The sequence below is a fragment of the Onychostruthus taczanowskii genome, unplaced genomic scaffold (assembly GCF_017590055.1).
Source record: "Onychostruthus taczanowskii isolate IOZ18803 unplaced genomic scaffold, ASM1759005v1 scaffold90, whole genome shotgun sequence".
NCBI classification, from domain to species: domain Eukaryota; kingdom Metazoa; phylum Chordata; class Aves; order Passeriformes; family Passeridae; genus Onychostruthus; species Onychostruthus taczanowskii.
In genome coordinates this window covers 2,150,893-2,177,216 of record NW_024506994.1, presented here as the reverse complement: position 1 = coordinate 2,177,216, position 26,324 = coordinate 2,150,893, and the positions used below count along the sequence as shown (strand labels likewise).

Here is a 26,324-nt window from a genome sequence, read left to right as displayed (position 1 = left end):
TTTCCAGCTTGCCCTCCAGTTCTGCGGGCGGTGGGACGAGGACTCCAGCTGGCCTGCTGGCCACCAGCCGCGAGATGGCGATAATGTCACGATAGAAGGCGGCCGGACCCTGCTCCTGGGGACCGCCACCAATGTCCTCAACCTGCTGCAGCTCAGAGGTCTGCACGAGGGGGGCTCGGGGCTCTTCCTCCTCCAGGGATGGGGATTTTCATGGCTCTGATCTTTCCTTCCGTTCCCCAGCCCCAGCATCAGATTGTGCAGGCTGAGCCTGCCCTCAGTAGATGCAAGGGGACAGGGAAAGAATTTAAACATTCTGTGTGCAGAAGGAATTGTTTATGCTGCTTGAGGCATAATGGCAATATAAGCAAAAAGGCCTTTTTTCCCCCGCTTTTTTCTTTTGCCAGTCTACCAAAATTGCTGCTGTCCTGAGCAGTGTTCAGTGATAATGGCACTGCTGATAGCAAAAATCTACTCTGTCCTGTTTGGCTTCTTTGAGGCAGGTGTGTCACAGGCACCTTCACAAAATTATTGACATTATAGAATTGCAGTTCACAACAATCAAATGCAGTAAATAATCCCAAATCCTAGAGCCCAGCTGGTGGGCAGTAAGTAAATAACTGAGCACAGTTATGTTGGGAAACCCTGAATTTGCTGGGTTTATGTACCTGTACATAGACCCAGAATAAGAATGAGACTGGCATATCTCTGTGGGTGTTGAAGTAAAAATTTAAAGGATTTGTAATTCCATGTCAGAAATCTTTCCCCCTGGAAGTCATATCCTGGTTGTGGAATCTGCTGTATACATGCCTGGTATTATGGGAATGAGTTGTGCTGGTGAAATTGTTTGTTCAGAGTTAAGCCTTCGCTGAAATAGAGCTCAAAAAAATGAAAGCAGGAGTTTTTATATGTTTAAAAACCAGGAGAATTTCTGGTAAAATTGCTTTTATACTAAAATGATACTAAAGGTACTATTTTTTTTTTTAATTGAGATGATGGTGAAAGTCATGCATTTGACAATTATATTTTATTTTAAATTTGAATGATAATTCAATATGTAAAAAAGTTTGCAAGTTTATCCCTATCACAAGAACATTTTCAAAACTGATTGAACTTGCTCAGTCTAGGCTCAGAGGTATTCAAGAATTGCTACATCAGACACCCATTTAAAAGCAAAATTAAAAATCAGCTGAGATTTTGAGATAAAAAAAGGTGAAACACTTTAGTACAATCCTTTTCCCCAGTGAAAATTCTAAATCTGTGGTTCAAGATTATTCTTAACCTCATTGTGATTATGCCATACTTTAGAGGAGACAGGTCAGAACACCAGATTTCTTTTGGCTGCAAATCTGGATGAAGATTTTGGGGCTCAGTCACTGACTTTGTGAAGAATTGGGGCAAAATATTGGAACAGAAACCTTCTGAGCTTTGGACCTATTCAAAGGCTCATTTGATCTATGAGTCAGCCCTCATGAAGCTACTGGAGCTCTGATTGAATTTAATGAAGTCTGGAGTAGTATCTTTATGGCTTTGGCTCATCTGACATTCAAATCATTCCTCTTCTTTATCATGTTTTCCAAGAAGCCTGGTTTATAAAGTCAATTCAGTTAGAAAAGCAGCATTAGAATATTCTAGATGTGATTATTTTCTCCATTGTTACATGCCAAACAGAAGGATAAAACATTTTAGAATTATAACCTGCAGGAATTTTTTTTGTCTGAGCTTTGTGTAGTTGCCTGTTGCATCCACTGCCACTGCCATAGGTTCTCTGGCTGTGTAGCCTTGGTTAGATTTGGAATGAAGACATGCTGAGATCTATTCTGAAATGAGGCTGAGATTTATCTTTTCTTATCTTCCCTTTTTTAAAACTGTCCAGCTCAGGGGAGTTTTTTAGGCTCCTGTATTGATACAAACACACATCAACAAAGACCTGTTCGTCTTAGGAATTACAGACACCCTTCTCAAATTGAATCACAGGTGATCCCTCAGAGCAGCAACTACCAACCCCATGAGCACATCAAATAATCAACCACTTCCCCCAGGTGCCAGATGGGCATGGCAGTAAACCCCTAACCCCTAAGGTAGGTGTCAATATGTGCTTCGATTGAAACATCCCATTCCTATTTTACCTGGAGAGTTTTTCTTAGCTGGAGCTGGAGAATGGGATTAAATTGTAGCACTGCTCCCTTTGGCTTTCATGACTCAGCATCAGGCTGGCTGTGCACTCTGAAGCTGAAAATACAATGTTTTGTGGATGGAAAAATGATGTAACACTACTGAATAGATTGCTTCTACATTGCCCATTTTCTGGTGCTGTGTCCAGCAAGCTCAACACATGTTTACAGGCCCATTTATTGAAATTCCACCTTTTTTAAGACACCATGAGGATTTTGAATACTGGCTCTGTGTTGTCCCTTTTTGATGATTTCAACATTGCAGGAATAATTTAAAGAGTGTTAGAACAAGAACATCAACTTCATGTGGAGCCTTAAACTGACCCTCCTTTGGCCATATTAACATATAGCCCCAAACATATAGAGGTTCTGGGAATGACCACACTGTCTGGGCAGAAGATCTGGAGGTCAAAACAATAGAAAAATAGGATTAGGCAGCTGGGTTCTGCTCACTGCCATGAGGGCTCAGCAGTTTCTCTCTCCTCCTCAACAAGCAGAGCATGAACAAATGGATATTGAGTGTGGAAAGTTTAATAGTCGGGCTGTGAAATGGCTCAGACAAGACTGATTTAAAGAAGAGATACAAGAGAGACAGACTGTAGATAATTCTGTATGTTCAGCAGATTGCAGTTATTTTTGTAATCCCAGCATCACAAGCATGGAAATATTTATGATAACCCAGGACAGATGGAAATTTCCTTTGCACAGGGTTTACAGTGCAGGAACGTTGTGTTTGATGGGTTGATACCTCAGACATGTGTTGTTGCCTTTGTCTGAAATTATAGTGGTCTAGGGAGGTCTGGAGACAAAAAAAACCCCAAAAAACAAAAAACAAAAAACAAAAAAACCCCACCAAAATCAAAACTGTCTGGTCTTTCAGGAGCTCCTTGGAGATGAATTTGGGGTGACACTCACAGTTACACCCCAATGGAGTTTAAGATCCCCACCTGGAGAGTTGCTCTTGCAAAGGCAACTTTGGGGTAGCCACTCTTGCAGGCATAAGGGAGAAAATTGCTTTGATCCTTGTCCTGGAAAAGACTAATTTTCACTTAAAGAATCATTTAGATTGGAAAAGACCTCCAAGATCACAGAGTCCAACCTTTGACCAAATACCAACATGTGAATTAGAGCAGAGCACTGCATGCCACGTGCAGTTTTTATTTGATTCTCTGACTCTGTGAATATCTTGAATTCCTTGTAATCCACATTTTGATCATATTTTGGCCAGAATGGATCCTGTGCGTAAATCTGGGAGTAGAAAAAACAAAGATATTGATTTTGCTTCTCTTTTCCTCCTCTTTGATGCTATTAGCAACAAGCAATCACATATTCTCTGATACACCAACTTCAATAGTAGTCAAATAAACCGTGCTTCAGCCACTGCTGAGAAAGATTGGGGTTTTAATTCACTGAATTAAGGAAAAAGTGGTTCCCTCTGTTTTCTTCTCTATGCCATCAACCAGTCCTTAAATTCATTTTTAAATCCCTTGTCAATAGGCACAGTTAGAACCTGTTTCTGTCATGGTGTTTTCTGTGCCCTTTTGATCAATCCGTTTGGGATAAGCATTGTGATCCTCTTTTTTTTTTTTTTTTTTTTTTTTTTCAGCCAGTTTCAAGTTCATATTTTCTTTTTTTAATCAGGCAGAGACATTACAATTAAAATACCATAAAAGTGATTCTGGCAGTATTGCAATAAGCATGTTTTTTAATTAAAGAAAGAACATGGGATGTACAAATAGTAACAGCTAATGGGAAATTTCATCCAATGTATTTTTTAATTGAGATTTAAAAGGAAGAAAAGTCAGCTCTATTTCTCTCTGTCACTGTGTGATATTTTCCTACATTGTTACGGTGAGCCTTCAATAATTAGTCTCAGAGCTTTAGAATCCTCTCTGTTTCCATGAAAAACTGTGAAAGGCATCAGTTCTTTATTTTTCAGTATATTTTTCTGCAGGGATTCAGTGCTATCCAGTAGAGTGCAACTTGCAGATGTGGGCATTCCTGGAGGAAGGGTTTTGAGGCCCTGAATCTGTAGCAGTTTAAGGTGTGGGTCTTTTCAGATCCTCCCCCAGCTGCAAACCCTGGTTCATGTTTGGGCGTGGACTGCAGGTTTCTTTTGCCATCACGTTTCATATGGGCTTACGGGATGCACGTTGGACTCCCAGGACTTCCACTTGCCAATTAAATTGATTTACTGCAACTTCAGCAGCTCTTGAGACTCCTGTGGGACATTTCACAGCGAGCAGATCTGTGGAAGCTAATGCTGGCCAAGGAACTGGACACAGCTTTGGCAGAGACTGAGCAGAAACCCTGGGCAGCACCATCTCTTTCTTCTAATCACTGTCATGGAAAGAGGGAATCACAGAATCACAGAAGGGTTTGGGTTGGAATGGACCCTAAATCTCATCTCATTCCCCCCCTGCCATGGGCACAGACACCTTCCACTATCCCAGGATGCTCCAAGCCCCATCCAGCCTGGCCTTGGACACTTCCAGGGATCCAGGAGCAGCCACAGCTTCTCTGGGCACCCTGTGCCAGGGCCTGCCCACCCTCACAGGGAATTTCTTTCAAATGTGCACCTAATGAATGTCTGTCACTTGGGGACTTGAAATGACAGCCCAAGGACCTTTGTTTTCATCACATCCCTGTGGGTGGTGTTACCTGAGGCCTTCCCAAGGCTCGCTTGGAAGTTCCTCACTTAGATCCCAGATGATGTCAGACGTGCTAGAAGGCACCCTGGAGTGTCTGCACCTCTTCCCCACCAAGTCAGCTCTCCTCTTCCAAATCCATCCAGGTGTTATGAAGTATCTCAGAGGTCCCTTGAGAGCTGAAGAAATAGAAAGAATTCTTTGAAGGAGATACATCTATGGCAGCATCTTCTGGGATGCTGATTGGAATTGCCTTTTACTTGTCTCCTGAGCTCTAAGGGAAGAGCCTGATCAGTTTCCAAGGGAGCACGTGCCATCTGAACAGATGGCTGTGAGCACAGCAAGCCAAAAAACAAAGGCTTGTCAGGCTGGGAAAATGAATTCTGTCTGAGAGTAGTGAAGCAGCTGCTGATTCCTCTCCCAGGGATGGATTAAGGCATCCATCCAACAAAATGCTGGAATACAAGCTTAACTTTTGAGTGTGTTAGTGATGTCCTGGTGGAAATGCACAGGCATTTGAATTCAGAGCTAATCTGGGATCTGTATCTGGGTGCTGTGAACATGAAGGAACATTTTGAGGGAGATGCAGGATGAAATTTGGACTCTTGGTTTGAGCAGCCTTTTGGATGGGGCCAATATAACAAAATTCCCCTTTGCATCTTGTTCAGACATGGTCCAAGCTGCAAACAACTTTCATGGTTCATTGGAATGTCCTGTGAGCATGTCAGCAGGGTGCAGGTGACAGATCCATGAAATAATTAATTGTCTTTTCTAAAGCTCACGAACCTTGTATTTTTCTTTCTGTATGCAACAAGATTTTAGTTGCTTTGGTTTTTTTTTTTTTTTTTTCCCCTGCTGGTGACCCCCTTGGAGCAGAAGAATGAGCAGTAAGGGGGCTGCCAGCACATTAAAGCCTTGTGGTTATACAGGATCAAGCAAAGCTATTCCAACCCTGGCAGGGGCATCCTGCTGTTTGCCACTCAGGGATGCTGGCCAGGAATAGAACTTCTGATGCTGAGCCTGGGGAATTCTCATGGGGAATTCTGTGGCTTTATCATCTGAAACACCAAGTGAGAGGAGCTGGTAAGAGCAAGCTGAAGGCTGTGGGGCTGAGTTATTCCTGGTCATGGAGCAACCAGAGCAGGTCTCCCCTGCACTGATGGGAAGAGGTGGTCTGGGTGGAGGGATGGGATTTCAATCTCCAAATCCCTTTCCATGTAGAGGAAGTTTCCTAGTTGAAGGGCATGACATAGTAGTGGTATATAAGACCATTTTGTTGATACTCTTCTACCACTTGATTATTAAAAAAAATGTCTTGAGACAATCCAGCACTCTTCTCGTAGTTTGCAGGCTTTAACACTGTATTCAGCTTTACATAAAGAAGTAGAATTAAATAAAATTTGAAGTGGAACTGAATAGCTGAAGTTGAACTAAATACAAATATGTTACTTTTATCCCAGCTCCCTAATGAGCTGTTCATTAGGAAAAATATCTTATATTGACAGTGAATGCAAAGTGTGGCCTCAAAAATATCTCCATGCAAAAGGTGTACTTTGGAATGGGGACTTTGCTTCCCTCCAATTTCAGGAAATCTCTAAAACAGTCTATAACACAATCTAAATGAAAGTTAGTAACATTGTTTTTATTTATTATGAGAATATCTGAATATCTGTTTTAGAAATTTTTTTAAAATTAAAAATGAGGTTTTTGAGGAGGGATATAAACTGCTGTGTCTACAAGTGTGAAGCTTCTTAAACTCCCTGCACCAGTCTTTTTTTTTTTTTTTTTTTTTTTTTTTTTTTTTTTTTTTTTTTTGTCATAAGTGCACATTGCAGGCTCTTTTCATAGTTAGTATTTTGGATACCTGGGCTGTGGCATTGCATGAGTGAGTACAGGACTCCTGACAGAGAGAATAGTTAACACATTCCCTTTCCAAATCCTTTACTTTTGAGCATGTCCTCCACCATTTCCCAGGGACTTCAGGAGGTAAATCTCTTTTCACAAAAGCAGTGGTGCCGTAATTAATTATTCTTTCAGCAGATTAAACCTCCCACCTTATTATTAGGTTTGTTTTCTTTAATATTTCTTTTTTTTTTTTTTTTTTTAATTATTTGGTCTGGCTGCTTCTCCCCTCCTGTGGGACATATGGAATTGCCTTGTTGTTTTTATTCTTTCTTTTCCCCCTTTGGTATAGACAGATAAAGAAAGATTTCTTTTCTGTTTGTGCAGAGGTGGAGGCTAATTGCTGGGTTAATTGAGAAGAATGGTGCTTCTGATGTTCTCACAAAGTATCAAATAGCCTCAACATATTTCTCCCCTCTCTCCCTCACTCCACCTAAAGAGACCCATTGAATTTGCACATTACTGTACAGAAGTGATTATGGGCTTAATTGTATTTATTTTGCTTGGTGGGGAGGCCATCATAACAGTGGTTGATTGATTTTTATAAAATCACCCTCAAGGTCATGTGTAGGACTTTGCTTTCCTGTGCAGCCATAACAAACAATTTGAGGGTCACAGCCAAAGGCTCCGTTGAGCAATATTCCTGCATTCTGCTTTCAGGGAAGGGGTCAAGTGCAATAAAAGAAGGAAGCACAACTTTTATTTTCTTTTTAAAAAAATGAGAAGACAGCCTTGTAAAGCAGCAGCTGTATATTTATTCTGACCCAACAGAAAACACAGAGGTGTAGAGGGACAATATGCAATTTTTGGACACAAGAATTTGTAAGTTTGGCCAGAGTTTGTTTTACACATAGACTTGATAAATGGTTTAATGAGTCCTTCCTTATGCTTTCTTTTCTGTTCTGTGGCGCTGCTCTTCTTTCAACCTCAGCAGTTGAACTTTACTTTTCCACTATACTTTCTCCCAAAGACTGAGCACCATTTGGATTTGTCCTGGGAGGTTTTCAGAAGCTTTGCAAAGATCCAGGGGACAACAGCATTGTGGAGTGACCATGAGTGAAGCTGATCTGCCCCTTCTCCAGGATTAAATTTTGTGTCTGACTGCTGCTTCTAAGGGAAAGCAAAAGAGTCACATACAGCAAACCCCACAATTATAGGATAGTTTGGTTAGAAGGAACCTTAAAACCATCTTGTTCCAACCCCCCTGCTTGGACAGGACACCTTAGGCTACACCAGGTTGCTTAAAGCCCCATCCCAGCTAGCCTTGAACACTGCCAGGGATGGGGCAGTCACAGCTTCCCAGGGCAACCTGTTCTAATTCCTCACCACTCTCACAGGGAAGAATTTCTTCCTAGTATAAGGGCTTCTGCTGTTCAAGCTGCACTAGGGAAGGTTTAAACTGGATATTAGGAAGAATTTCGGAGGGCCAAGAGTGTAACAGACTGTGGGCAGTGGCTGACTCACCATCCCTGGAGGTGTTCAAAAAATGCATGGACCTGATGCTTGGAGACATGGTGTAGTGGTGGAGTTGGCAGTGCTGAGTTAATGGCTGGACTCTGTGATCTTAAAGGCCTTTTTCAACCTCAGTGACTCTGATTTTCCTCTGGAAGGGTCAAACTTGCACAGCTCCTGCTGGAATCCCTGCTGCTCCTGGGATGAGGTGGGAATATTGCTCCTACTTGCACCCAGAGCAGTCAGCAGCATCCAGACTTCTCGGACACTCAGAAATCCACAAAAGATATGGAAAATCTTCAATCAACAGTTTGAAAATTTTGAGTGGGTAATATGTGACTGAAACTTGGGAAAACTTGTTTGAGACTGAATTGTGATTTTGCAATCAAAGGATAGGACAACTGTCTACCAGCACTCCTGGTTCAGTGGTACAGCATGGCAGCAATTAAAATACTCATTAAAAATTGTATGAGAAGAAGAGGAAACAGAAATTACTGTATTTCACTGAGAATAGAGCATAGTAAGTCAATAAAGACCTTAGGGAAGATGTCTTTTTTATGTTAGGAGTGAAATAAATCACAGTGATTTACAGTTCCATTTATAGATTGTGGTGATAAAATTATTAACACTGCTGCTATAAAGCAAAAGTATTTAATAAATATTTCTGTTCTCAGCATGGGAAGAAACAGGATGGTAAATTATATCACAAGAGGAAGATGGAGCGGCAGTCCATTTATTGCCAAATAATGCTAATAGAATGAAAACATTAAATATTCTTTCAGAATACACATTCTTAAAATCAACAGGTCCAGTCTCAGTCAAGAGATTTAAAACTGCTGCTGGAGTCAGATATCTTGTGTTGTTTTACATGAAACAAGCTGAAATTTCTTCTGGTTCTTCACAATCCATGCAGTACAATTTGCAAAGACTCTATATGAAGGCTCAGCACTAATACATTTGTAGGTAGAAAAGAATGTCTAGGGAAAAAGACAATTTACACATAGGAGAGTTGCTGTTTTTGAGAGCAAACCTGTGGTTCCCAGTGGTTATAAGCAAGAAAATGTGAGATTTATCTCTTCCTTCAATTAAGCATATTCTGTAAAAAATTGTGTAAAAAATTGTGGAAAGCAATAAAATCAGGCAAGAAAATATTTAATAAATAGTCCCTATTCAAATACTATTTTTATAAGCCTAAAAATGAGGACTAAGTTATATGACTTTGTTATAAGCTCAAGAAATCAATGAAACAAGGTAAACCCCTCCATGTGAGAATAAAAAAGGAAATCAGGATAAGCAAAATATGAACAATGGTGAACAATGATCAAGATAGCACTTCATATGTTTTTATATTAGAAATTCTCTTTTTTTTTTTTTTTTTTTTGTATAAATACTGCAGTTCATCCAGATGTCTGGTCTCCCTTCCTCTTGCTAAGAATTTAAGAATCGGTAGTGTTATCATGGAATGGTTTAGGTTAGAAGGAACCTTAAGAATCATCTGATGATCTGGTTCCACCCCCTGCCACGGGCACAGACACTTTCCACTATCCCAGGTTGCTCCAAGCCCCATCCAGCCTGATCTTTAGCACTTCCAGAGTTGGGCAGCCACAGCTTTTCTGGACAACTTGTGCCAGGGCCTCCCCACCCTCACAGGGAAGAATTTGTGAGGTAGGAGAGCCAGCTGGGTGGTTGATAGAGAGATCACCATCAAAAACTGCTTCCACCTGCAGCAAACTGGCTGTGGGATGAGCTGCTACAGTTGTCAGCTACTTCACACAAAGGGAGCAGGGTAGAGCCTTTGGAAGAGGTGTGTATCTTCCACACTTTGGGAATTTCCCTACTCTCTCCTGGGACACACAGCCTGATCTAGGAAGGCATATCCCATGTGCAGTCTGACAAAATGGATGAGAGTCCATTCTGTCCACATCCATTGTACAGGAAGTGACAGCATCCGTCACAGGAGAGGAAATATGAAAGGAGATCATGGAATAAACCATCCTGAGGTGACAGATTGGGATTTTCAGCTGATGAAAGGCAAGAACAAGGGAGGCATTTGACAGAACTGAAGAGCTTGAGTCAAAAAATATAAGGGATGGAAATGGTTTTTCATGCACTATGCATTTAACCCGAAAGGAGATCATGGAATAAACCATCCTGAGGTGACAGATTGGGATTTTCAGCTGATGAAAGGCAAGAACAAGGGAGGCATTTGACAGAACTGAAGAGCTTGAGTCAAAAAAAAAATAAGGGATGGAAATGGCTTTTCATGCACTATGCATTTAACCCACATAATTCATTGCTTCAAGAAGTCGTTGAGACCAAATATCACAAAGATTCCAAAGACCAGTTCTTTATTACTGGCAAATCTTATCCAGTTATACTAATAGTCAGTAGGAGGAAAATGTTGGCAAGGGGTTGAAACCTTATGCTTTGAGGTGAAGCTAACCTCTAATTAGGGATTAAAATGAGATTTTTATGGGATGGGGAGACCAACCCACAGCCAGCTAAGAGGGAGACGTGTCTCACACTGTATTTGGAAGCATCTGGTTTTGAACAGCAGCTGGAGGAGTTTGCAGGATTAAATCAACCACTGTTCTAAACATGTTGCCAGTTCTTATGTTCCAAAGCAGTTTTCCTCTCTCCTCTCCCAGTCACAAGTAGTTTGTAATCTAAAAAGTAACATATTACAAATTAGGTAGGAATATTCCTTTTTGACATTAAGTGACTTAGTTGGTTAAAATTGGGTTTTTCCAAACACAGCTTCCTTTAACTGTGGCTGGAGAGTCTGCCCAGGCTGACTGGCCTTGCTCAAGTCCAGAAATGCAGACTGTTGAAGAATCAAAAAATTTACTGGATTAATCGGGTCGTTAAAGGGTTGTTAAATCCATGAGGAGAAATAAAGAACAAGGTGTAAATTTCACAGAATGCAATAGCATTTTAGCTTTATTTTGTAATTTTACTGCAAACCCCTTTGTTTACCTACCTCTTCCAGTTCCTTTGGCTGTGAGAGAGTGACTGACTGAATATATGATTGTATTTTCTTCTTCTCTTGTCTTCAGGTGGCAAACTCCTGTTTACTGGGCCAGGACCTGTAGAACTGCATGCTCATTACATCCTGGTGTCTGATGGAGGAGAGCTCCACGTGGGATCCCCTGAGGCCCCTTTCCGTCACAAAGCACACATCTATCTCTATGGAAGCCTCCACTCTCCACCATTATTTCCATATGGAGTCAAATTCCTGGCAGTGAGGAATGGGACCCTTTCCATTCACAGTGAGTAGATTTCTTTTGTTGTCAAAAGCAAAGGACAAATGAATAACAGAAAACAAAACAAAGAAAATACAAAAAAATGGGTTTGGAAGAAAAAAAAATTGACAAAACTTTGGTCATGATTCTCATGGAATCATGAAATGGGTTGGGTTGGAAGAGACCTTAAATACCATCTAGTTCCAGCAGGCATTCCTTGAACAGGGACACCTTCCTCTATCTCAGGTTGCTCCAAGCCCTGTCCACCCTGGCCTTGGACACTTCCAGGGATCCAGGGGCGGCCACAGCTTCTCTGGGCACCCTGTGCCAGGCCTTCACCACCCTCACATCCAAGAATTCCTTCCCAAATTCCCATTTATCCCTGCCTGCTGGCAGTGGGAAGCCATTCTCTGTGTCCTGTCCCTCCATGCCTTGTCCCAAGTCCCTCTCCAGCTCTCCTGGAGCCCCTTTAGGCTCTGGAAGGGCTCTGAGGTCTCCCTGGATCATTCTCTTCTCGAGAAGAACACCCCCAGCTCTCTCAGTCTGGCTTCAGAGCAGAGGGGTTCCAGCCCTGGGAACATCTTCTGGACCCATTCCAACAACTCCACACCATTCTTATATTGTGGCATAGAAGAATGTAGATGTGGAGCTTTTCTTGAAGATTATAAAATATGGGTATAAAATGGCCATTTCTTGATGTAGGAGTTTGGACATGGAATTCACGTCCAAACTCGTCATGATTCAGAACATTGCTGCACATTTCTCAAGTTCTTCTCTACTGGCTATTTTTAAAAGCTCTACATCTCATAGAGGAGGAGGATGAAAAAGAAGAAAAAGAAAAAACATCTGAATGTCTCATCCCCCTTTCTCCTGTTCTTGTGTGTCAATCTTCCTTTTGGTGGGTGTTCACACCCTCCAGCAGGTCTTGAACTTCCTGTGCCCTACAGGAGGAAATGTTGCTGTCTCTGCAGAGATGTGGCTTTTGGACAAAAATTATGTCAGGCACTGAGGGTACCATTTGAGCACAGGCAGGGAGTGAGTTGTGCCTCTGTGCCATCATCCTGCCAGCTCATGGGAGCTGAGCAAGGTTGGGAGAGGTTGAGTTTGCAGGGGAGTCAGTGAGCAGATGCTTTTCTGAATTGGAGAGATCAGCAAGGGCTGTGGAAGGAGCTCCTGGCAGGGCAGGAGAGGTGAGGTTGCACCTCAGCACCATGTCAGGTGCTCTTGATCCTTCACTGAGACACAGCAAGGCTCAATTATTTACTGCCTGTAAAAGGCATCAACAATTTCAGTGAAGTGGCTTTGCAGAGCATTTCTGCCCCATTTCCTGGAGGGTCTCTGTGAAGGAGGGCTATTAGAGCATCTTGGCTGAATTCACTGTCCATTGAGTTTCACACAGTTATCCCAGCCCTGAGCTCAGTAACTCCCGTTAGATTAAAGCTTGCCTTCCAGAAAGACTTGGTCTTTGACGATGTCAAGGGAGACAGAAACCAGCTTCTTCCTTTGAGGCTTTTTCCAGGGGATTAATTTGGTTAATCATCCATTTTTCCCCCCTTTTTAAAGAAAAGTATTGAGATTTGAATTTGCCTCATAGCAGCTTTTGCTGCTTCACTTTCTGTGTCTTCCGCCTCTTTAAAGTGTCCTTCTATTCTTGGTTTGACCCCTGTAAGCCAGGATTTTGTCCTTAGATTGTCAGCAATTTACAGCATGAGCCTTCACTTTTTGTTTTCTAGCAAAAAGGCCAGTAGCAACTCTTGGCAGCTGTGCCTCCTGTGCTGCTTCTGCTTTCTATTCCAAGCCTGTATCAACTCTGCCTTGGTGACTCCACCACCCACAAAATTGAAGACAAACAGGGCAGAGCACATTTTGCAGTCTTACCTTGACAATGTGATGGAGGGAGGTAAACCCAGGCATGCACATCAGTACCTTTGAGTCTTTTCTCAATGCCAATTTATCCTTTTTTTTTTTTTTTTTTTTACTCAGTGCCATTATTCTCAGTGAACCTTCATTCCCTAGGAAAAAAGGAGGATGAGGTCTGCAATCCAAGCATTACCTGGATGGAGACATACAGAGTCAAAAGTGGCTTGACCCTTAGTGGAAAAAACTCTTGGTTTCAATTTTTCATAAATTATTGAATTATTGAAAGGCTTGTGTGGTTAGGGATGTTAAAGATCATCTAGTCCACCCTCATTGCATGAGCAGGGATGGCTTCCACTATCCCAGATTGCTTGGGGTCCCATCCAAATTGTCCTTGGACAATTCCAGGGATCCAGGAGCCGCTGCAGCTTCTCTGGGCACCCTGTGCCAGGGCGTCCTAACCCTCACAGGGAAGAAATTTTTCCCAATATCCCATCTAACTCTCTCCTCAGGCAGTTTGAAACCATTTCCCTGTGTCCTGTCCCTCCATCCCTTGTCTCAAGTCCTTCTCCAGCTCTCCTGGAGCCCCTTTAGGCACTGGAAGGGGCTCTGAGCTCTCCCTAATCCTTCTCTTCTTCAGGCTGAACAATGCTAACTCTTATTCTATTATTATTATTCAAAATCAATTCTTATTCAAGAATTCATATTAATTTCTTATTCAACATATCCAGAGTAGCTATGAAGTCACTTTTAAGCTCTGCACAACACGCAGCCCCAGTGCATGGCTGCAATTATTGCTCATTCAAACCATGTAATCTGCAATTTAACATAGAAGCAGTAGAAGCCTGCTAGAAAACATGACAGAAAATAGTGGGGTCTTTTACTGGGTTCATATTGCTTACATGGAAGAAAAAAATCTGCTGTTCTGTCTTTAATTTAGCATCAGTCTGGTCTGTGGTATAGAACAAATTGTGGAGCATGACAGCCCCTTTCATATATATATATATAGAATATATGTGTGTGTGTGAAAGAAGCTGACATGCTCTGCAATACACATTTATGAGATACATTTATACACACAAATATATATGTTATCTCAGATCAAAATCATTAAATAAGCAGGTTTCCAAATTCTTGGCTGTCTTGGCAAAGACAGGACTGAGTGCATTTTAATTCCTTTTCTCTTTCAGGCTGGGAATGTTGGGGGATGATGCTCTGCAGCTCTGGTTGAGTTCAGATTGTTTAGTAAGCGCTGTCAGCTCCTCACTTTGATATGTTAATATGACTAAGGGTTTCCCACAATTCCCTCATGAGTGGCAGTCCTTTGCTCCGGTAGTTGTAGCAGACTGGGAAATTTCACTGTTGCCTTTGGCTTTAGCCAACTCCCCTGCCAGTCAGAGCGTGCCACCCATAAACTGCCTGTCAATCACCCGTCACTTTGAGAGGAGGCTTCAGCCAGCCAGGGCAACTCGACTTTTTGACAATGTAATTATGGCCCTTGCATCCGCAGTAGGGGCCTGAGCGGGGCTGAGAGAGTTTTATTGATTGTTCAGAAGGGAAATTTATCACTGTCTCCAGCTCCATTCCTGCTCTATTCCCTGAGAAACTCTCCTGACAAGCTTCGGGAGAGAAGTTCAGCGTGGTGGCCTTGGCTGTTCTTGTGCCTTTGTCCTTCCCAGGGAAACTGGAGACACCAGTGGACGCTGAGTGGGGGCAGGAGCTGGGTGCAGAGTGGAGGTGCTGCATCAGGACAAAGAACACCCAACCTGTCCTTGTGACAGCCTGGTCTTATGGTCCTAACCCTTATCACAGAATCCCAGAATGGTTTGGGATGGAAGAGGCCTTGAAGACCATCCAGTTCCACCCCCAGCTATGGGCACAGACACCTTCCACTGTTCCAGGTTGCTCCAAGCCCCATCCAGCTTGGCCTTGGACACTTCCAGGGATCCAGGTGCAGCCACAGCTTCTCTGGGCACCCTGTGCCAGGGCCTGACCACCCTCACAGGGAAGAATTTCTTCCCAATATTCCATCTAAACCCACCCTCCTTCAGCTTAAGACCATTTATTTTTGTCCTGTCCTTCCAGGCCCCTGTTTAAAGTCCCTCTCCAGCTCTCCTGGAATTCCTTTAGACATGGGAAGGGGCTCTGAGTTCTCCCTGGAGCCTTCTCTTCTCCAGGTGAACACCCCCAGCTCCCCCAGCCTGGCTTCAGAGCAGAGATATTGCCTCATACTGAAAAATTTTAAAGATCTTCTTTGGAACACCCCCAGCGCCCCCAGCCTGGCTCCAGAGCAGAGATATTGCCACATACTGAAAAATTTTAAAGATCTTTTTTATTTTCAGCAGTCCTGTGAAGGTGATCTTGTTATTCCATTGTGTCCCCATGAAACAGGTTGTGAGTCTTTCCAAAAAAAGACCAGCATTCCTTTGCCAGGCATTTATCTAAAACTTTGTGTCAGCACTCTGGTGGGAAAGAATATGAGCTGTGAGCAACCTATTCTAGTGGAAGGTGTTCCTCCTGTGGCAGTGGGTTGGAAGTGGATGATCTTTAAGGTTTCTTCCAGCACAAAACTCCCTGTGATTCTGTGATTCCATGAGCCTTTTCCCTGAATTTTGACTAATAATATGTATCCCTTTAGTTAGATGAAAAATGTTACACTTCAGATTAAAAACATTTGCATTCACCTTGTCCAAACTGTGAAAGGTATGTGATAAAGAAAGAAACAATGTCTTGAGAGTTTTGGTTTAATAACTTATTTATAATCAGGATACTTTAAACAGAGGTGTCAGTAGTCACTTCAGTGCTCTAAAATCATGGCCAGTCCTACTGCAAAGAATGTCCCTGCATTTGCAATGGTGAAAATTATATTTTAGAGGTAAATCTGCATGACCTCTATCCCAGATTTCTCTGCAGCCAAAGCCATCTGATACTTTTTCAGGGTTATCTCAGGGAAAAAAAAAATAAATTATATCAGTTGAACCAATTATTAATTTTAATTGCTTTTAATCAATAATAAAACACAAAATATTTGTGAGCTACTCACTGTGCTCTACAAAGCCTGTGCATTCCTCCAGAGATCAAACATTTAATCAAATGCCTCTTGCTTTGCCTCCATTAGGCAATGTTATGTATCTGTGCTGAGTTTGAGATTAAGAGATCATAGACAACATGAGAGAATTTGTTCTGCTTTACTCACATGTTAAAAAGAAAAGCTTCCCAGGGGAAAAATATAGGAGGAAAAAATCTGTAGCAGGGGGATTCAAGATAGGGTGCAGAGATCTGTTAGAAAAAATATATTTTTTTACTCTACTGAAATGAATCTATTTAGTAAATGTTATTTTTCACTGCTGAACTTCCTCATTTCCTGAGCTTGCTTCCATAGGTTGGTTTTCCTTAGGTGCCCGTTATTCTGTGTAGGGGTTGCAGGAGTCTTTCTTCCTCCTGTGACAGTGTTTTTCCTCTCTAAGACCTTGACTTTAACATGATGCATTAAAGCAGATGGCTCTGGAACAGAAGGCTGAGCTGCCTTGAATCCCCTTGTGTTCACCAGGGGTAAGAAACTGCGCTTAGGCACTTCCCATGGAGTAACTAATGTACAATGACTTGTGCCTTCACTTTCTTATTCACAAATATAAGATGACCATTAGATTTTAAAGACCTAGCAGATGGGGGAGGAAAAAAAGACTTGGGTTCAGGGCAAGCTGCTGTGTCTTTCACAGTTTGCCCTTCTTTCTAACAGAAATGCATCTATTATTTTTGATTTAAGCTTAAATCAGTTGATTTGTGTTTTGGTGCTGATCTTACTGGGAAAAACATGATGAAAAGGAGACAGAGAGATGGAAACTATATAATATAGGTAGTAAAGATATTAATACAATATAATACAATACACACTATGTACTGGAAGAGAATAGAATAAAATAGGATATGATAGAATATGTAAATACACTATAGCTAATATATTACCTTGTGATTCCTGACAGGGTGCAGGTTTGTGGGTTGTTACAAATGTGGAGGCATATTTTATATTAAATAATTTCCTCCTTCAAACTTTCAAATATAACATCAAAATACTGCTTCGAGTTCTGGTGCCAACAACACCCAGTTGTTATTGGTCGGAGGAAGAGAACACCCAGCAGCAAATTCAGGGTTAATTTCCACCCTAGACAGGAGAAAGGATGAGAAGTCTGGGCTTCCCAGGTAGGTGGTGGAGGTGTTCAAGAAAAAACTGGACGTGGCACTCAGTGGTCCTGCCTAATTGACAAGGCAGGGGTTGGTCACAGGTTGGACTCAACCTTGGAGGTATTTTCAAACCTGAGTGATTCTGAGAATTTTGGCAAATTGAGGGGCCTGGACCCATCCCTGGCTTTCCCCAGAGCTGTGGGCTGAGCCAGGCAGGGACCCTCCCTTTGGGCTCACCCTCACTTTCCTGGTGCTGAATTCTCCTCCATCAGATTTTGGGGACGCAAGAAGCTGATGTTAGCATGGCAATGGTTGTGCTGCCCCACATTCCCACTCCTGCAGGGAGATAGGTCCTGTCTCACTCCACAGCAGCACGGGAGATGCTGTGGCAATCACACAAAGTGGTACCAGCTGTCTGCAGCTCCCTGCAGGATCCTCTGTCCTTGGCTGCCACGGCTGGAGCTCTTTGTTTCTGGGATCTGCCTAAAGACCTTTTCCTCCACAGCATATTTGGTTGTGAGCTCGTTCTAGGTGTGGAGCATGGATTTTGGTTTATGCAATGGCATTACAGGAATATCCTTCCCCTTGTTTTCAGGACTGATGTGACTTAGCAAAGTGACTGGTTGATCTCTGATTAAAGGGAATGTTTGGAAATTTGTGCATTTATGGGACAACATGCAGGGAAGGTACTTTTTTTGCAATGTAAATTGCCAGAAAAGGGCAACAATCCTCAGTAAGATCCTGTTATCATGGAATAGTTTGTGTTGGAAGGGTCCTTAAATCCATTTCATTCCAAATCCCTGACATGGCAGGGACATTTTTCACTAGACTGGGTTGCTCCAAGCCTCATCCAGCCTCATCTTGAACATTTCCAGGAAAAGAACATGATAATCCTTGCTTTCTCCAGGGTGCTGTTGAAAGATATTCAGGTGGAAATGCTTTAAGTGAAAACTGCAGTTTCCTGAACAAGAAACATTCAGCAGGACTAGGTCACTTTCAAGGATATCTGCCAGTGGGGAACATAAAAGCTATTCAGTGTGTCCTCTTGTCCAGATGATGTCAGATTTTTTATTTTTGCTCATTGAGAGAAGAATTAAATCAGGTTGGATGGGACTCTGAGCAACCTGATCCTGCTGATGCTCCTGCTCCTTCAACAGGAGGAGGGCAGCTGGACTAGATGATCTTTAAAGGTCCCCTCCAACCCAAACCATTCTGTGACACTGATTCCAAACTACGATTTGAGCCCACCTAAAATACCCAGTGTGGTCCTGCTGCAGCTTCTTGTCAAAGAGCTGATAAACTCTTGGGTGTCCTAAGGGTTAACAAGCATTTATAAATCAGAAATCACCTTCTATTTCAGCTTGGGATGTGGATGAAAAGCTCAGTGCAGTGGCTGTGGCTGAAGAGCTGCTCTGCATCTCCCCAGGAGCTGCCCACACACAGCAGAGTCCTGCAGGACTGCACGGGGGTGGGAGCAGCTCGCAGTTCCAGGCAGAGATGTCTCTGTCTTTCTAAGACGTGTAGCAGGGTAAAAAAACCCCAAAAAAACAAACAAACAAACAAAAAAATCCTAACAAACTCCTCTCATTGAAAATAATCTAAAAACATACAAATTCTTATGGAATATACCTAGGACTGGAATTAACAGAGAGCAAAAATAGCTGGAAACATTCAAGTCCAGAGGGTTGACAGCTCACAGTTGAGGCAAATGTTTTTTAACACAGTGGAAGAGATAGAAAAGCAGCTTTCATTCTTCTTTTTTGATTCCTTTTATGAAATCCTTTATAGCCAGTGACTGGATTAGTCACTGCAAGAGCTGAGGTAGCTGTGACATTTTAAAAAAAAAATATAAGATCCACATTCATAAAATAATTTTCCTAGTCCTTAATTAAGGATCTGTCACTTGAAGATCCATTAGAAAGCCATCTGTGTGCTATCCTGACTAAAGAGACTTCTGAAAAAGATTTTCTATTCCTTTTAACTTGAAGAATTTAATTGATTATTATTCTTCTGGTTTATTTTATTAAGTGAAGCAACAGCAGCAAAATGTGTTTGTCATGGATCAAAAATATATTTTAAAAAACTCATCTTTTTCCTGAAGCACCAATTTACAATGGCAGTACTGGCAGTTATCACTTTGACATTTGAAAATTTTAGGAAAATTTTAGGAATGGCCAAGCTAAGTTTGGTTAGGAAGAACATTTTTGGTTGGGAAAAGGGAACAATAATAATATTTTATTAAGTGAAGCAACAGCAGCAAAATGTGTTTGTCATGGATCAAAAATATATTTTAAAAAACTCATCTTTTTCCTGAAGCACCAATTTACAATGGCAGTACTGGCAGTTATCACTTTGACATTTGAAAATTTTAGGAAAATTTTAGGAATGGCCAAGCTAAGTTTGGTTAGAAAGAACATTTTTGGTTGGGAAAAAGGAACAATAATAAGTGATTTTTTTTTTTTTTTTTTTGGTTGTTGTTGTTGATGTTGTTGTGGGTAGAAAAATAGGTTTCTTTTCACTTTGTTCCTGGAAACCGAAAGCTCCTATTCCAATTTACACTAAAGATTTACAGTATAGCTACAACAGATTGACAAATTATCTGCAGTGTAATTTGTACATTCCCAGTAAGTAGATTTTGTGTCTGAGCCCTGCAGTTCTTGTAAATTCCTTTTGTGGAATAAAGGGATCTCATTACCCCAACTTTAAAGCGCCAATAAAGAGTCAGGAGGTGTAAAAGAGCTTTATAGTTTGTCAACACCACAAACAACAGTGTGTTCACAACTGAGTTAATTAATTTGTGGTAAATAGAAGTGAAAATGAGATGCAGCAGGGTCCTGGGTGTCAGAGGAGAGGGCTTCAAACCCTGCTGCCCTATGACAAAAAGGGGAAGTTATAAAAAAACATTTAAGTTTGGAAGTTTATTAAAAGAACTTTTGGGAGAAAGACCAACAGAACCATGGCAGGCTTTAAGAGAACTGGAACCACTTCTCTTAAAACCCATTAAAAGATTCCAGTTTGTACCAACACTCCCATGTGTAAACCCTACTCTCCAGCTTTGCCTGACTCTGGATGTGGCTCACACTGCTTGCTGTCAGGCTTGGTTAGGAGGTTCCCTGGGTGTCTAAAGTTAGGTAACAACATGTACTGCAAAAAGTCTTGTTTTCAGGTCAGGGACATAATCTATTTTCCATGTTTTCTTTGTTGTCTTCTCATGCAAATTCTCAGACCCCCCCTTATAGATTTAAAGTGAAATTCATGTAACCACATAGAAATGCATGAAAGGCAGAAGTACCTTTCAACAGGAACAGAAGTGTGCAGCCTATGACTATTGAAGGCTGGAGGCAAGCTGGAATTTAATGGATCAGTCTCAGTTAGAAGGAGAGTTGTTGCCTGGAAAGTTATTCCCTGGAAGGAGGGGGATTGGTAATAAAAGGTAACTGAGATATCAACACATCCTGGTGTTCTGACAGAAAGCTGGAGGTGACTCACAGAGCTGTGACCTCCTCTTTTGGTTTTGGTCTGCCTCTTGGACTAGGACAAATTGCCTGCTTTTGAGTTTATCTGTGTAAACTGATTCAGTTTCCCTTTCCAGTGAGAAAGCATTCCAGTAGCTGCAGGAATCCTGCCACTGGAGTTTATACCTGAGCAGTGAGGAACAACGAGGAACAACTGAAAATTCCAACAAGAGTCTAAGTTGTTGGAATTGTTGGAAGAGTTGTTGGAAGAGTCTAAGTGTTGATTTTCAGATGTATTGGACTGTTCCTAGATGGAATACAGACTTTATTTTTGAGAAACTTGTTGGGCTCAGTGGAAACTCCCTTCCCAGCTTTATCCCCAGATTCCTGTGTTACCCCAAAGAAGCCTCTTAACTCTTTTTCATCTCATCCACACCTTGCCTTGTGTACAATGAGTTTAATACTTTTATCTTGGGAGGTCTCAGCCATGTTTCCACGGCATAAAGAATCAGCCATGTGCTCTTTATGAGTGCTGTGGTAGGACTTGTCTGTGACCAGAGGAGAGATTCCCATTAGGTCTGGCCTTAACTATCTGCATGTGTGGAGTGCCTAACCCAAAACATGGAATGGTTTGGATTGGAGAGGACCATAAAGACAAGTTCCACCCCCTCCAGCATGGTAGGTCTTGGTTTAATACAAATAATAAATTAAAAATTAGGCACCTCCTTTGGTGTTCAGTGTCAATCCAAGTTTCTCCTCTAGTGAAAGCTGGAACACATTTTAAGGCTGTGGGCAAGAGGTGATATTTTCTAAATGTGCAAAGAATGGGTAAAATTATTACTTGAGTGTTTTGTAGATGGTTTGGCAAATACAGACTTTAAAGATGCTTTGTCTGAAGCAAAATTTCCCACTGTGATGAGGAGTGGGATGTGGAGGTGCCTTTCTCAGCTGTGATCAGTAGCACTGCTTTTTGGCCTCTCCCTCCCTCCCTTTCTGCTCTGGAGTGCTGAAGACTGGCAGAGAAGCTGGACTTGTGCCTAGGGAGGAATCAGTGATTCCCTAAAGGGAGCCCAGGTCTGTGCAACCCTTCATGTCCAAGGACACCTGTAACTTTTTAGGGACAGCCGCCAGTGAGGGCAGATGGAGTTTCCAAGGCTCCTTTGCCTCTCAGGTATTTTTTGAGCCACTTTGGGTCAATCCCCTGGTCTGAATGAGGGGATAGCTTTCCTGTGCCTGCAGTGGGATAGAGAAATTCCGCTAGGTGATTCAGATTGTGTAGGATCCCCAGGAGCTCATTTTCCCCACTGACTGCAGGACTTGTTTCCTAATCAATTTGCAGCAGCCCCTCCTTACACTGTAGTAATTCCTTTCAAACCCCTTTATTTCAATGTTTCCAACTGCAACTTTCAAAGCTGGATGACCAGAGATGAAAATCAAACACCCATTTAATGTTTTCAGTGCCCTTTGAGTCAACCACTGTACCCCTGGAAGAGGAAATTATGCTCATGTCTTTTGTAATCAAAGGATTGTAAATAATGTCCTAATTTGTTTAAACCTACAACACTACAATGCATGTTTTGCATTCTGTGGACAGATTTTCCTGTGACCCTGGAGGTGTGTGCCCTGACACATTTTGCTGGTTTGCTCAGTTTTGATGTGACTTGGAGATATTTCCATAAATGTCAAATTCACATCTCCTGTTGAGTTACTTAGAATCATGGAGGGGTTTGAGTTGGAAAGGACCTCAAAACTCATTTAATTCCAACTCTCTGCCATGGGCAGGGGCACCTTCCAATATCCCAGGTTGCTCCAAGCCTTATCCAACTTGTCCTTGGACACTTCCAGGGATCCAGGGGCAGCCACAGCTGCTCTGGGCAACCTGTGCCAGGGCCTGACCACCCTCTGACTTGGGAATTTCTTCCTAATATCTGATTTAAATGTCTCCTCTCATAGTTTTTCCTTGTTCTGTCAGTAACTGTTGGTATCCTATCACTACTTAGGACTGGGTGAAACCAGCTAGGTAAGTGACATAGCATCCCACACTGATTTACGAAATGTTTTGTGTTAGGGGCCATAAGAAGTTAAATTTATGCCATTTGAGAATGGCATGGTACACATCAGAATTGTTTCATTCTCAATAATTTTACCAGGTCCACACAAGACTGCAACTTCACATTATGCTTCTAACAGGAAGCATAACCAGGGTCCTGATGCCAAGACATTCCCAATCTTAAGATTTGTGATTAATTAATTTGGAATTAATTTTCAAATCCCTTGCATTTCTAGTCTGCGCTATTCTTCTCTGTTCTGTATTTAAGGGTGTTCTGTTAAGTCATTTTGTAAAGTGTTTAATTCTTGTATTGCCTGCAATAGCTTTTTGTGTTGGAAGGCTCTGTCTTGTACCTTTAACATGAAGTCACTTCTGCTTTAGATCTCAAGATGGGGGTTTTTTCTAACTCGTGCTTAGTTAATTATTAAAAATGAGTTCAATAATTAAGGAGTTATACAGATTCATCTATTTTTCAGCATTTGGAGTGTTTCTGCTTGCAGTACATTTTGGGGGAAGACATAATTTAAATACACCACAGCTGTTGTTCTTTTAAACATTTTCCCCTCAAACAGGTAATTTATTTACCTGTTGCACAGCCCAAACCCAGGCACTGAAGGTTGTTTTATGAACTTTGCATGTTTTATTCAAAATAGAGTTTGTTTTCAAGGGGAATATATTATAATTAGGGCAAAGAAGCCTCAGTTTTGGTCCCTCACTGACACCAGAAAGGTGTCATTGATCATATCCTGTGTGTCACTTGTGCTGCTGGAAGTAGAGGAGATTCTGACCTGGAGGTGTTGTATGTGGGAATACAAATGGGAAGCAAGGAAATGGATAAATGTGGTGCTTAGGGACATGGTTTGGTGGCAGACATGAAAGGGTTGAGTTAATGGTTGGAGTTGATGGCCTCACAGGTATTTTTTAATCTTAATGGTTTTATGATTCTATGAAAGGGGAATCTACCAGACTTGTTTGTTTGGTTGGTTTGGTTTTCCCTAACAAAAATATACTGAATTTATTGGAAAATGGAAGTAGATTTTGAACAATCAGAGAAATATCCCACCCCACCTAAATCATCAGGAAAAAAGGTGCAACATGTGGCATGGGAGACAGGTAGCTGAACACAGTAAGAGGTGAAAACAAGGAAAAGGAAATAAAGGAAATGGGGAATGTCTGGATGCCTTGAATATCCTTTTAGAAGAAAAAAAAAAATCCCCAAAAATTGAGAACACTTTCGGTAAAAATTTTTGAGTCAGAGCTCAAAAGTGGAAAAAAGCCTGAAAAAAGCCTTTTCCATTGGAGCATGTTTTGAATGCAGAATGGTGTTTCCCACTCCTCAGTGACAAGACTTGTTGCCCAGCAGTGCTGCTGTAGAGTGTGTGTGACAGATGAACTCCACAGGGGTCACTTGTGTGTCTGGACACAGATGCATGAGAACACACATTAACACAGGCACACAAATCAACACCAGAAACACAATGTCCAGAGCTGGAGAGAAAAGTGCAGTGCTCCACGTGCAGATGGCTGCTGCCAGTTGTTGGCTTTTATGCCAGCCTTAAAAATTCACGAGAGTCGCTCAGTGGAAGAAGGTAAATGAATAGAAATGAAGAGAGTGCTGCTGGTACATAGCATGGTATTAAGAGGGTTTTTTTGAGCTGTGTTGAGGATGAGGTCTTTGATGTCAGTGCCTGTGAATGGTGGAAGGTGGGTTTTGTCTTCATCAGCATTAGAAAACAGCGTGGCCCTATAGAAGCAGAGCTGTAGGGTGAGTGATGTTTGTGCTGAGGAGGCAGGGTCCACATGTTCTGGGGGCTACTACAGAGTCATTTCAGTCTGGTTCCATTGGCACCTACAGTGTCCTATGTGTCCTGCTGCATTTCAGTTTCTGCATTGGTTTCACAGAATCCCAGGATGGGTCAGATTGGAAGGGACCACGGTGGCTCATCTGGTCCCAAATCCCTGCTCCAGCGGGGCCATCCCAGAGCACAGGGCACAGGATTGTGTCCAGACAATTCTGGAATAATTCCAGTGAGAGAGACTCCACAGCCTCTCTGGACAATCTGTTCAGTGCTCTGTCACTGCACAGGAAAGAAGTTCTTCCTCGTGTCCAGGTGGAACTCACCGGGATCAGCTGCTGCCCGTTCCTCTGGTGCCATTGCTGGGCCCTGGAGCAGAGCCTGGGCCCTGCTCGGAGCCCTCCCTGCACACAGGGACACCCAGAGCTGAGGGCCCCTCTCAGCTGTGTCTCCTCTCCAGGCTCTCCTCTCAACAGCCCCAGCTCCCTCAGCCCTTCTTCCTCAGGGAGATGCTCCAGGCCCTCCATCATGTTCATCATCTTCATAACCCTCCACTGGACCCACTCCAAGAGCTCCATGTCTCTCTTGACCCGAGGAGCCCAGAATAGGACATAGAAAGCCAGATGCACCTCACAGGACTGAGCTGAACAGCAGGAGATGTTTAATGCCTTCCAAAAGAATTTGAAATACCTTAAATGAAGGATGTTTGGGAGATTTTCTTAGCTGGAAGTTGGGAAATTTCAAGTTTGATTTAAGAAAATGTAATAGTACAGAAGTATCTCAAGTTTAGATGCCATCATTGACACACAGAGCAGGTGCTCATGTATACTTCAAGATAAAAGAGTATAAAGATTTTATTCTTCTGTGATTCTGTTGTGAATTTATTGTCTTGGAGGTGCTACTTCTTATTTCCATCTTCATTAAGGAAAAAGTTGAGACACTATTATATAAGTAATGAAGACATTGGAGTATAAGGAACAAGAAAGTGAAATAGGATATGGGCAGAGAAGTTTGCTTAAAATAATTTGAAAATGATTTATTGGATGCAACCTCTACACTCAGTGATTTCTGCTATTATTACTTTCCTGCAGTACAACCAAGGAGGACAGTAACTTGCTGTGGGCTAAAGGTAAATGATGATCTATTGCAAGGGAGGGAAGAAAAGTATTCTAAAGGTGGATATGTGAGACACACACTCTCCCCTGATGGTGTTCAGTGTGTTGGACCTCACTGGACCAATCTTTTCCAAAGCCTGAGAGGGAAATGTCAAAAGTTAAAGCAAACTTCATTAAGTGAAGAAAGGAGAGTTATAGGGCAAGACTTTTCATTGCTTGGGCTTGTTACAGACAGATTTCATAGAATCATTGAATTATTGAATGTTTTTTGTTGGAAGGAACCTTAAAGACCATCACATTGCAGCCCCATGTGATCGACAGGGACACCTCCCATTAGACCAAGTTGCTCTGAGCCCTGTCCAGTCCAGCCTTTAACCAGGAGAATGCTACTCTTTGGTGGTTTTTTTTTGTTTTGTTTTGTTTTGGTTTTTTTTGTTTTTTTTTTTTTTAAGTT

At 42.0% G+C, this 26,324-nt stretch overlaps 1 protein-coding gene across 1 annotated transcript in view; it reads left to right on the top strand.

The window, feature by feature from the left end:
* The window catches only part of PKHD1 (PKHD1 ciliary IPT domain containing fibrocystin/polyductin), a 237,622-nt gene that overhangs the window by 79,144 nt on the left and 132,154 nt on the right, over positions 1 to 26,324 (top strand). Inside the window, exons 35-36 of the mRNA XM_041426139.1 lie at positions 8 to 158; positions 11,230 to 11,442. Coding sequence (XP_041282073.1) covers positions 8 to 158; positions 11,230 to 11,442 — 364 coding nt within the window. The remainder of the gene's footprint in view (positions 1 to 7; positions 159 to 11,229; positions 11,443 to 26,324) is intronic.